Raw genomic sequence first — 12,560 nt, forward strand, 5'->3', positions numbered from 1 at the left:
TCCGAGAGCTGCCAGTTTTTAACAAGAATACAAATCGGCCTCTGGGTCAAAATGCTAATGCTAGCATGGCAGGTCCACAGTATCAATGCAACATGTTTAGCATGCGTAATGTTATCCATGTTCTGAGGCCAACTTTGTCATGATTAAAACATTTGCACCACCTGGTTCCTATTTCTAAATCAACAATTGAGTAGGCTAGATCCCATGTTAGCGGTTTAGCATCATGGTGTCTCTTTGGACATGTTTGCTGAGTCATCATGCCTTGCCCATGGGTTTCTGTTTGCTTGAACTCTTGATAGCCAGTGTGCATGAGTCATGATGATACTGGGCTCTGAACTTGATCTCACAGGTTACATCTGAAGGGTCATGAAGTCAACATTTGTCATGCAACAAGACATGTCTTTGTTTGAAAAATGTTTTATGAATCCAAGAATGGAGTCTTGTTCATGGTCATATCCCTTGAAAATGTACATAGAGGCCTGATTGACATCTTGATAATGCAGTCTTTAAACTATGGCGCCATTGACGTGGAAACTTTACACCACTCGCCCACACTCAAGCCGAGCGTGACGCAGTGGCCACATCTGATCACACATCTGAGGGGCCTGTGCAGACAAGTGTTGTGTAAACCAACCTGCGTCTACTGCACCCTGGGGAGGCTGCATGAGGGTTCAACATGGGGGAGCCACTAAAGCAACAGGTGCTGTAGGAAAGCTCAGCTGGGGAGTGCTAGCTGCGTTAGCTAGCAGCAGCTGCAGGTAACTGTTGACCTTAGGGTGAACAGTTGAGCTAATTCTCCTGAACAACCCCCAGACCTCATTAGACGGTGGGCTTCAAAGGTCTAGCATGACTCCTGTGATTAATTGGCACCCATGAACCGACTTAAGGAAGCGTACTTCATGCACAGGACCCCACACACATACAGTACACACGGCTGAGACAGGCCGTGAGCAGCTGTGCAGAGACAGATGGGATGTCATGTTTTAATGGAGAGCTGTGTCTCTCTCCATTCAGGCTTTATTAAGTCTCAGGTGACAACTGAGTCTATTCAAGCAAGTCTATATTATCCTCTGTCTATAAATCTCGCTTCATGTGCATTTAATTTCAACCCGTTGTGACTCCCCCCTTTCATAAATGCGACAGTGAATTGCTTTTATCTCCTTTATAGAAAATGTATTTGTGTGATGTATGGCAGCTGTGAATATGCTGTACAATAACTCAAGCAGTTAGATGGAGTAACAGCTGCCCTGCACTTCACAATGCTCAACAGGCTTTTTAAAAGAGCATTTGTTTCTGAATTTAATTGTGTTTTTAGATTATTTTAAGAAGGAGGAAGATGTCTGCTTTTTGCATACAAGGCACAAGAAAAGTGAAACGCATAGATTGAATCCAAAGGTCACTTTTATTTAATTCAGTGTGAATAAATTCAATACTGTCCCATTGACAGAGCTAGAAATGCATATTTATGGTGATAAAACAGAGAAGAGAAAGAAACTAGAGCACACAACACATGCCTAAAGCCTTCAGGAGCTACACGCTACATGACTTTTTTTCAGTAAACAGTAAGAGAGCAGGTCCGTTATTAAATCAAACCCTCAAAGAGTCAAACCTAGTGAGCCGGCCTTTTGCTTTTCTGTGCACTTAATACTAAAGAATTCAGAATACTTACATAATACCTTTTTCTATATCGGCTTTAGCAGCAATATATTTCAGTGAGTAGGACACACAAACACACAAACAATTCCTCATTTAGTAAAGTGTGCACTCCGACGACACACTTCTTAGTTTTAAGGACTTCACATATTTTTTCAGTTTTTTACAGACTTCTAGCCATCATCATTTAATAATGTTCTCTTGGACACTTTTGCTAGAACAACAGTGACTTTAGGCTATGTATTTTTGACTTTATGAAATGTTGAATTAGCAACAGCCGCATCAGCCTTTCAGGAAAATCAACACGATGAATTGCTGCTTACAGCTAATACAGAAATTAGCTCAATTTAGCTACTCTGCTAATCACCTCGAGGGAGTTGCATGCTGTTTCATCCTCTGATTGTGGTATAAATAGACATCAGACTGCTAAAAACGTTGAAAACAGGCTTCTCTGTAGAAATACTTTTGTGTTAATATTGATCAAACAATTCATTTAAATACAGGAAAATACTTCAATCCAGAGCCAGGGAATGTAAGAGAGTTGTTCCTTAAACTATTTTCAACCTCTTTGAGATTAAAATAAGAACTTTTTATGAACTTAACTTGACATGACTGGTTCAGGGAACATATCTTTTTTTAATCTATGTGCTGTAGGCTTACGTGGATCACAGTGTTTAAAGCTACATTCAATAATGATAACAAGCTCCTTCGTGAATATCAGGAAATAAAGCAGTGTGATCATTTCACCTCTGGAGATTTAAGCACATCCCACTAATCAATTTGAGTTCTGACATGTGTGAGTGTGTATTATGAGAGGACAGTGAGTGTGACGGTCCCTTTGGTCCTCTTCAGGATGCCCACGGCTTCTTCATGAGTGACGCCCTCCAGAGTCTGCCCGTTAACCGCCATTATCTGATCCCCTCGCTTCAGTCGGCCGTCCTCCGCCGCTGCCCCCTTTAAAACACACATACAAAAGTTAAATACATATTTCTTCCAGTTCTGCAAATATACAAACAGAGCATTGTGTCTTGTACCTTTCCAAACACGGTTTTAACGTAGATGGGCAGGTCTCCATGGGGGCTACCGTACCCCCCCACTATACTGAAGCCCAGGCCATCAGGTCCTCTCTCCAGATTGATGCTTTTATACTGAGGGGGGCTGAAGCAAACACGGACAATGTTGTTAAAAAAAAAATCCCCTTCTACTTGCAGCTCCATAATTGTTTTCTTCTTTGTATAGTAAACAGCAGATACCCGAGGTCGTCCTGGAAAATGCAGCTGGGAGTAAGAGCTGCAGCCGGGGGTTCCGGAGGGGGTCCGGTCACAGAGGTGTCGCCGCCTGCTACCACCTGTAGGTATACCAAAACACACACACTCTCTTATGTTGCAAGATACAGACTGAAAGTGAGGTGCTAGGGCTCCATCAGGGTGAATTCAGGTACTCTTCTCACAATTGAAAAAGCGTGTGTGTGTACCTGCAGCTGTATTGTGCCTGTGGCGCTCTTCAGCAGACTGACAGCCTGAGCGTGGGTCATGCCTTCAGCCGAGCTCCCACAGATACTGACGATGCGGTCCCCAATCTGGAATAGAGTTTCGTGCAATTTAAAAAAAGACACAAGAGCAAAACACGTTGGAAAGACAGTTGGCAGCAGAGAAAATGTAAAGAAAGCTGGTTCTATGACTCGTTATAATGTTTTCTTCTAATCGATGAATCTAGAAAATGATCGGCATATTAATCTACAAAGAAAGTAATCATGAGTTGCAGCCCTTTTATTCCCTTAAAGACCGTGTGCATATGTATAAGCAATGTTAAGTATGCAGTGGTCATGTTATCTAGTTTCTATAAATGTATTGTGTCTTGACAAAATTCTCTCCATGATAGCAGGATGTGGATAGCGATTTGAAATGTAATTCACCACGCCGTACGACTGAGTAATTTCATGATGTCGAGTTATCCTCTCTCATTCCCTGTGAAAGGATAAAGCAGCTTTAACATACTATTCAAGATTGGCCTCTTTTACTTCAATGAGCCCTTCAGTGGGCTAACTGATCTGAATGCAGCAGTGGGAGATTTATTACCCGTGTTAGCGCTATGGCTATTGTCCTCCTCTCTGTCACACAGAGCTACAATTGTTTTTCTCCATCTCTAACTAATAGCTCTTGACCTTTGAAACGGAGTAAAGTGAGTGGGAATGATATGCCCGTACATAATTAATATTCACATTAAATCCCACACAAGAATTACTGGCATGCAGATTCTTGGTTCAGTATTCAGAGAGAGGAGATGCACATGTCGTACTTTGAGCTGCTGAGTCTGAGCAGCCAGGCCCACAGGGTTCATCATGGCGATGAAGATGGGGATATCCCCCAGAGGGCTGCCCACGCCCCCCGCTATACTGACCCCCAGAGAGTCATGGGGCCCCTTAGTGAACTCCACTGTCCTGGTCTCCTGATGCTCTTGAGCTGTGAAGGGAACAAACATGCACAATGATCAGAAACCTGGGCCACGTTTCTCCTATGTTTCTTCCTGCTTTCTTAATAGTGCAGACGCTTTTCCACATCCTCATTTCTGCAGTTTTCTTTTTTTATATATCTGAGAAACTGAGCAGCGGATCCTGGATAACAATACATCACTTTTTGTAGATATATAGGAGGCTTTTGCCATATTTCTACATGTGTATACCACCTCAATTTGACGTTAGTGCAGCAGCATAATAACAGCTAAAGCCTAGACTGCTGCAGACATGCTACTTAGCTCAAGCTAGTTAGCAGCAAGACGCCTAGCTTCTGCACATATGACTACCATAAAACCTCGCATTGCCTTGATTTATTGTCACTTGGAATACTTGGGGCATGATACTCACTGTCTAGACACATGTTTGGTTTGTCGGGGTCAGTAGGGCCGTTGTCTGCCTGAGAGACCAACCTGGTGCTGCCATTCTCACTCATCTGAAACAGAGTCATTTAGCGCTGTCACTTTTTGTCAGAGAAAACAATCAAATGTAATTCCGCAAAGATGTTTAGTAACAGTACCTGACTGCTCTGAGAGAGTCTTCTTTCAGAGTGGAAGGGCCCGGCTTTAAACCTCCCCACCTCCATGTTGATGGGCCCCACGCAGCACTGCAACACGAGGAACAGTATTTAGTTTAAACCATACATTTAATTCACCAACCGTGAGTGTGACAGTCGTACCTTGAGCAGTGCAGCCATGGCCTCCTGCGTGCTCGTCCTCACATCCTCCCCGTTGACGGACAGGATCTGATCGCCCTGCATCAGCCGGCCGTCAGTGTCCACCAGCCCCCCCTTCACAATGTCAGACACAAACACTCCGGTGTCGTTCCTGTTAAGAAAGGAACAGCACAGTGAGATAACATTTACTGTAAAAGTCATAATGTACTAGTTGACCTTCATTGTAACATACAGTACTGCTGTAGTTTAACACTTCATTCATAATACACTATTGATCCCGCAATTTCACATTTGTCCTCTGCACAAATGTAGCTTGCCCTCCAGGGGAGCAGCAGCTAAGGATGGAATATTTAAAAGCAACTGTGACCTCAATAAATGTGTTTTCCATCCTGAATCCTGCATATGCTCAGAATATAACTGAATAGAAAATATGTTGTCTGCTGCTTTGCATGCTCAATGTTTAGTTTAGGTTTCCTAGTGCATAATCTGCAGAGCACAATACACAGTAGAACTAAGGTAAAAGAAGAAGCAGTCGGTTAGGTTTAAAACATATTTACAATGGTGTATGCTGAGGTAGCAAGCTAGCTGCAAAAAGTGTCTGTCGTTAAATTTAGATTTATGGCAACAAATAGATATCTGCCTTTGCACAGGGGACGTCTGAAATGTTGCCACATAAGCATTGGCCTGATGGTGGAGCGTGGTGATTGTACTGCCCAGTTTAACTACTTTAAAAACCGTAAACTGCAGAACAAGAGTTCTGCAGTCAGGCAGAAAAATGGAGAAGCTATCACATTGAATGCCAACTGACTACTACTGCTTCCCCATCTTCAACCCACTAGATTTTCATGAGATATTAACTTGAGTGCAATAGCACAAGTGTTTTTCACACCTATTAAAGTCAGCTGTTCGTTGTTGTTATTGCCACCTGCTCATCCCCCCTCAGCAACAACCCCATGCTTCTCCCTCTCTGGATCTAATTATCTCTCCAACAAATCTTCAAATGATCAATCTTCAAAACACCCTTTCACAACATTGTTCGTCTGAAGCCAAAGGTCAACATAGTCACAAAAGATATGCTCACTCTGAGCGCTGACCTCCGGGAAATGCAGATAAATGCAGAGATCGGGCTGCATTATATCGGATTTTTTTTTTCTCCTGCAATTTATTCCTCTATCAAGCAAATAAATTGTTTAAGTTATTTGCCTTTCTGTCGAGCAGCCCTAGCAGAGACCTGTGTGTGTTTTCCTGAAGCACATCCTCCCTGCAGACCTTGCACATCTGAGGTGCCAATCTCCACGTGGATAAAACTAACCGGAGCAGATCATCCGATCCTCCTCGCCACAGACTCCTGGCTGTCACTCCTCACCACTAACTGCTAGCTTGCACTTTCCATTTCAAACCAGAGTTTTATGCTGTCTCTTCCTATGGAGCATTGTTGTTTTTTCAGCTTGTGTAGCAAAACTAATGTGAGAGAATGATTTACAACTTCATTTAAATAACCAACGTGGCTTTTCATCCTGCAGCAGCCCAGTAAGCTACCGAATCTCCTATTATTATATAAATAGATTTTATACAAAAGTGTGACAGACTAACATTTAACACACATTTAACAGTGTATATGAATGTGTAGGTCATTCACTTAGTATGATCCCAGAGGTAAAATAAGTCACGACTCCCCCTCTTCCACATGTGCTTTACCTACAAATATTTATGTGAAAACAAATGGTGTTTGTGTAAGAAGATCTACAACCTGTACCAGTTAGACGTGTGTGAAGCTTCCTTCACAGCTCTAAATTGAACTTATTTCAAATTTCTGATGGTAAAAAAAGCATCATATCTGTCAGTACTGTCAGAAATATGATTGAATTTAAAGGTGATTTTTAGCTCTAGTACTTTGCAGCCACAGTTGTTTGTCCTACGAGGTTTGGAGGTCAGTAGTTTGTAAAGTTGTGTGTTTGGGAATGCATGCATTTATGTGGTTGCAGCTATTTCAGTGTTGCACTTTTTTCTGCCATCCTTATTTTCACTATGCTACCTCACACACATTTCTCTGGCTATAGTATCTACATTTAAATATAACAAGACAAACTGTGTGTCTTGTGTGTGTATGTTATCTCTATCTATCTAGCTCTATACACAATACACACTATCTGAATGTGATTACCTCTCATCCCGTGATCTGCATTAAAAAAGAGAATGAATACAGTTACTGTCAAACTATGGTGACTCTTAGATAACTATTTAATTATGTTTCATATATTTCCATTCCATCATTTCCATTACCTATTTTTTATATTTGTAGTATATCTGTTTTTATAGTCAAGAGCCAAGCTCATCATTTAAAAAAATCCAAAATTAGACAATTTCAAGGTTTTATTTGTCCCTTTTTTTTAAATTTAATTCTGTTCTAAGCTATGTTTACGCGTATATTAAGGGTTACCAAGATTCCTTGTTTGCTAACTTAATAATAATAACTGTAATATTGTCCCGCTATGCATTAAATTGTAGTCCTAGCACTAATCGTCCTCACCTCCTCCCCACGATGCTCAGGCCCAGGCCCTGTCCGGGCTGCTTGTGCAGCTCCACACTGAAGGAGTCCCACAGGTCCTCCTCCTTGTACTGCGCCTCGTCCCTGAAGACCACCAGCCGGACCCTCTGGGGGGTCTGCCGCAGGACGTTGATCGCCTCATCGTGACTCGCTACTCGCAGGTCGATGCCGTTCACCTGAGAGGTCAGTGTAAAAGTTAGATATTATCGTGTCTCCAGTAACACAATGTCAGCGTTTTTCCAACTTTTTCAGAAATCCTTACTTTGACAATTGATAAAAGTTATTTTTTTTCATGTGATCTAAACATTTCAATGCTGTTCAGTTAAATATGTGCTAAAATGAGTCTGTACAAGATTGAAACATTTAGGAACAACCACAGAACATGATAAATGTATGTAGTTTATTGCATAAAACAAACTGTCTGGGAAAATTTCTTCATTTAAAAGCAGCAGAGCCCTTCTCATCTCTTTTCATATGAAGTGAATGCAGCAACAGCAGAGAGCTATACAAGTCTTAACAGCGTCATTTCATGCTAAAAGAGAATTTTCCTTTGGCCACTGAGGTCACATTTCTTCAAACTGCTGAGCTATCTAACTCTGGATCATAATATGAGAATGTTACAACGCTTAGAGGGAAGCAGAGTGGTCAGCTTGAGGATTGATGTCCGGCTCCTCTGCCCACATTAAAGTGGGGAAATACCCCATTAGCTTTTTCCCATTGCAGCGTGCTGTGCGCTGGGAAAAAAAGCTCCTTTCACTTTTCCTCTCTGACCCGATCATCTAAACAGAACAGCTTGGCTCCAGGACAGAAATGAAAAGAAGAGAGCAATTAAGTCATAAGGCCTTGAATGCGTGTGTGTTTGTGTGTGTGCAGTGCACGCCCTTCATTTCAGGTCTACTGATTGAGCTTCCATAACAAATCTCCTCCCCCGCCCCCTCCCTCTTTCACAAAGCCTGAGGTCAAACGCAGGGCAAATCCAAGTTGAGCTGCGATACTTAACTCGTCTCTCAGCATCATACGTTCACAAGGAAGCACAAAACAGCCGGCTAAACACAAAAATAAGATGGGAAATGATGCCTTTTACTGAAAAAAGACCCTGGAAGTCCTTAAAATGAAGACTTAGTCATGCTAAAACGTTTCTATAGTGTATATTAGAGTCGTATATCGATGGGTTCTCACACTAAACCAAGCATTTATTCGAAAGCTCCTTCAGTTATTGACATGTGTTCAGCCTCATTTTTATCTAGCTCGTTTGTGATACTCATTATACCTCCAGGATTTGGTCTCCTGCCCAGAGTCTGCCATCTTTAGAAGCAGCTCCTTCTTCATACACTTCGTGGATAATGATGGCCCCCTGCAGTGAGAGGAAGAGGAAATGAGAGCAGTAGTGATTTAACTGGAGGAAAGGAGATGGGTACAGTGCAGTAGGTAGTGTGAGGAAATATAAAGCAGTTGCATAAGGTCCATCTTTGTATTGACTTATTTTAGACTTATTTTGGTTTCTGTTTTCTAAGTGTGAGTGTCATTTGGGGTTCAGAGGTTACATTCCTGGGCTGGATATTGTCTGCTGCGGACAAAGAGCTGCTCCGCCAAGCCTGACTGAGCAGACAGAATAGATGTGCTGAGGAGGAGGAGCAGCAGGAGGAAGGCTAGGACGACATCATATCCTACATTCCTGAGCCACCGCGGCTATTTTGAACCTGCGTTACACCACCAGCACACATTCTCACTGGGTGGCATGTTTTCTGGGGACTTAAAGTACAGTCATGGTACTTTTTTTTTTTTGGATTTACAGTATCCTTTGGAAATGATTCTCCTGGTTAGGATTCATTCAGTGTGGATGGTTCAGGAGATGTTTAGTCTCTTCTCCTCTGATATAAAGTGGTCAAACAGTGAATACATTTTCAGTTTGAGGTTACAATTCGGAGTTTCTGTAAATAGCCATGGGTCATTGCAAGCAAATTTATACATTTTGTGCAGCTTACTTTATAAAAAGCCTACTACTACATGTGTGATGCCAAAAGGTTTAGTTGTTTTTAGACATTAAATTGCAGAATTATCCACAGAGGATTAACAATGCATTTTCACATTTAAAATAGGCTTAAAATCGGATTTAAAAAAGTGCATTTTGGACAACTTCCTGCTGACAAATGCTCAAAAGAGATACAATGATTTTACAGCCGACCAGAGGAAACCTTTAAATTACACATTGGTATTGCTTTGAACATTTTTGAGAACATTTTGGGTAAGGTAAATATACAATCTAACAAAATTACGGGAAAATGCAGAAATTCTAAATAATATATGTCATTGATATTCTCCTACCAGCAGGGTGTCGCAGCCCCCCACGATGCTGAGGCCGAGGCCGGTGCGGCCCTTGAAGATGTCGATGGTCGTCTCGCAGCCGGGGATGATGGGACACGTCGTAGGGTCACAGGTCAGCGTGGTGGGGGTGGAGGAGCGACTCGGACCTGCAGCAGAGGAAGAACAAGGTGAGCTGATTGATCTTTTATGTATCTCCCTGAATAAGAAGTCAAACGTCCAAAAAAAAAAAGGGGACCCACTCATCACTGCCTCTGCCTCCGGTTGACTCAGAGTCGTTGCGGCAATGCTATGCATGCTGGGAAAGCCTGGGAGGATGCCATCGGAGCAATCCCCATCCTCACTGGTGGACGGGAGAGACGAGAAGGTGAGCTTCACCGGACCTTTGGATGTCCTCAGGAGAGAGTTCACCTAAAACAGAGAATCAATCATTCGACATCATCTTTTCTTCTGGCATAAGAAAACTCACAGGGAATACTTTATTTACCTGTTCCACAGTGTAGCCGAGCACTGACTCCCCGTTCACAGTTAGGAGTTTGTCCCCTGGTCTCATACAGCCCTCCTGCACATCACAGTTTAGATCAGTAATCACTTTTGTAACGCACTCATCATCAGCTGCAGGATGTGAGACTTACCTTCCCTGTGTGTCCTCTCACTTCAGATATACTCTGAATCTCCACTCCGTTCTCTGTGTTTCCCTCCACGAAGGTGATGCCCAGTCCTCCGTCCTCCTGTTGGACAAACACAACATTGAGTACACACAGCAAATAATGGAGCTGCAGAAAACAAGCATTAACGATGATAATTATCTCCAGAAAGATAAGAAGCTGCCCCGATTCTCCCACATTTTCACTGTTAGCTCCTGCGGCTTTACACACACCACCGCATGGGGTCTTTTTGACTCATTCTTTTTAAACAGTTAGTTCACTGGAAGCACAATCATTTTGTTTCCAAATGAGTCCGATTCTGAGGCTTCTACTGTATGATATATGTAAGAATCGGTATATAAAATAACTGAAAATATTCCAGTTTACCGAAGGAACTATTTTCTTTGCTTAACGTGTTTCAAATGTGAAGTTTTTCAATGCTTGACTTTGAAAACCTTAGCAAATATAACTGAGAATATCTGCAGGGCAAGAAAGTAGACACCACAAGAGGTAGCAATGTTTTTCTCTTTTGGGTGAACTGAGGCTTTATGACCCTTTGGAACTGCTTTTTCTTTTTATTCCGTCTCTTTTCTGTTTCCTGGCCGTTAGTCAGACTCCACCGCTCTCGTTCTGTCATACCCCGTTGACTGTTTTTGTGTACACCTCCCTCATTATAGACAGACTTCCTGTCTATTATGGTCTTTATTTTGGTGTTTCCAAAGAGCAGTCTGTCCCGTGTCAAGTGTCTCACCTTCAGCTTTATGGCGTGATGAATATATTTCGAAGTGTCTCCGTTAGCAGCAGTAGTTTCTGGCTGTGAGGAAAACAGCAGCAGGTAGTTAGTGCAGTTTGAAGTATAAATACATGTGTACGTGTGTGTGTTGGCTGCTGAGCGTGTTTGTGGTTTTGGTGGTCACACAGGAACTGCAGGACCACACAAAGAGACTTTTAGGGGCAAACATGCATGAAAACAATTTAGGAGCGTGCTGCAGCGTACAAACTAAATTACACAGGAGCAGGGGTGGAACATAACTCGGTACATTTACTCAAGTTTAGTACATTTTTGACTTACTGCTATGCTACTTTATTCTGCTACTCTTCTACATCTCAGGGGAAATATTGTACTTTTGACTTATTATTTAGTTAGATACTACTTATCTACCCAGTAGTATTCAAAAGTAACGTTGGCTCCGTGTAGTGAAAAATGAACTACTCTTATTTGTATTTGTTAGTTAAAACCGACACAATAATATAATTTTCAAAGGAAAGGGTTGATGTCTTTAAAGACCCAAAGATATCCACTTTAAATGAAAATCTCGAAATAGGGCTATACATATTTGAGAAAGCGGAAAACAATATTTTCTGTCATTTTATAGAACAAATTATACTTTCAATAATTACGTGGTTAAAAAATGATATATTATCCAGCATTATCAATACATTTACTAAAGTAACATTTTAAATGCAGGACTTTAACTTGTAAATGACTATTTTAGATTCTGGTACTTTTACTGAAGTTACGTATCTGTGTATGTCTTCCACAGCTGCATGTGGGTGAAGTAGAAGCACTAATTAAAGTGTGTGAGTTATATGCAGACAGAGCTTTAACATCTGCATCATGTGTGACTGTTGTTTTTGTGGGGCCATGTTGTGGGTGGTACCTCAGTGGGGGGCTCCTCAGGGTCTCCCCCCTCCATGTCTCCCCCCTCCTGCTCTCTCACCGGTCCCACAGCCATCTGCTGCAGCGCCTCCGTGTTCCTGCTCCAGAGAGGGGGAGTCATAACTCTTAAATAAACGCTGCTTTTCCATGAGTTACACGTCTGATCACAGTGTTTCTCTCCGGGTCAGCGCAGGGATGAGAATTAAGTAGGAGGTTAAGTAGTGTGATTCTGGAGAGGGCTGTTTGAGGAGGGGTCAAAGGTCAACATGTCTGACTCTGTGCTGATGTGTAGACTGCTCACTGATCTGTTTCACTGACCATTTTCTTAAGTAAAAAACAAAGAAATGATACGATACTTCAATAAACTGCAACTTCAAAATGCCCAGTTACAGTAATAAAGAAAAAAAAGATGTATCTATTGTTTTCTAAATATGTGTTTTGTTTTATTCGTTTGGCTATGAAGATTACCTTTGTGCATTGCATTGTGGGAGAAAAGTACACATAAACAGCAATGTTTTTCTTTAGTGTCACTTTGTCATACT

General features: G+C 41.9%; 1 protein-coding gene across 4 annotated transcripts in view; it reads right to left on the reverse strand.

Annotated features, from left to right (window-relative positions):
• Nucleotides 1-1,383: 1,383 nt before the first annotated feature.
• mpdz (multiple PDZ domain crumbs cell polarity complex component) overlaps nucleotides 1,384-12,560 on the reverse strand; it is a 44,328-nt gene continuing 33,151 nt past the window's right edge. For all 4 annotated transcript variants that reach the window (XM_079671526.1, XM_079671524.1, XM_079671525.1 and 1 more), the window contains 16 exons: nucleotides 12,020-12,116; nucleotides 11,110-11,172; nucleotides 10,347-10,442; nucleotides 10,199-10,273; nucleotides 9,954-10,122; nucleotides 9,715-9,860; nucleotides 8,660-8,743; nucleotides 7,372-7,565; nucleotides 4,845-4,992; nucleotides 4,686-4,772; nucleotides 4,517-4,601; nucleotides 3,952-4,115; nucleotides 3,128-3,232; nucleotides 2,907-3,001; nucleotides 2,688-2,811; nucleotides 1,384-2,607 (listed from right to left, as the gene is read on the reverse strand). In XM_079671526.1, the coding sequence (XP_079527652.1) occupies nucleotides 2,461-2,607; nucleotides 2,688-2,811; nucleotides 2,907-3,001; nucleotides 3,128-3,232; nucleotides 3,952-4,115; nucleotides 4,517-4,601; nucleotides 4,686-4,772; nucleotides 4,845-4,992; nucleotides 7,372-7,565; nucleotides 8,660-8,743; nucleotides 9,715-9,860; nucleotides 9,954-10,122; nucleotides 10,199-10,273; nucleotides 10,347-10,442; nucleotides 11,110-11,172; nucleotides 12,020-12,116 (1,879 nt within the window). In that variant the 3' untranslated portion in view covers nucleotides 1,384-2,460. The remainder of the gene's footprint in view (nucleotides 2,608-2,687; nucleotides 2,812-2,906; nucleotides 3,002-3,127; nucleotides 3,233-3,951; nucleotides 4,116-4,516; nucleotides 4,602-4,685; nucleotides 4,773-4,844; nucleotides 4,993-7,371; nucleotides 7,566-8,659; nucleotides 8,744-9,714; nucleotides 9,861-9,953; nucleotides 10,123-10,198; nucleotides 10,274-10,346; nucleotides 10,443-11,109; nucleotides 11,173-12,019; nucleotides 12,117-12,560) is intronic.

Source organism: Notothenia rossii, assembly GCF_949606895.1.
Source record: "Notothenia rossii genome assembly, chromosome: 3".
In the NCBI taxonomy this organism is placed as follows: domain Eukaryota; kingdom Metazoa; phylum Chordata; class Actinopteri; order Perciformes; family Nototheniidae; genus Notothenia; species Notothenia rossii.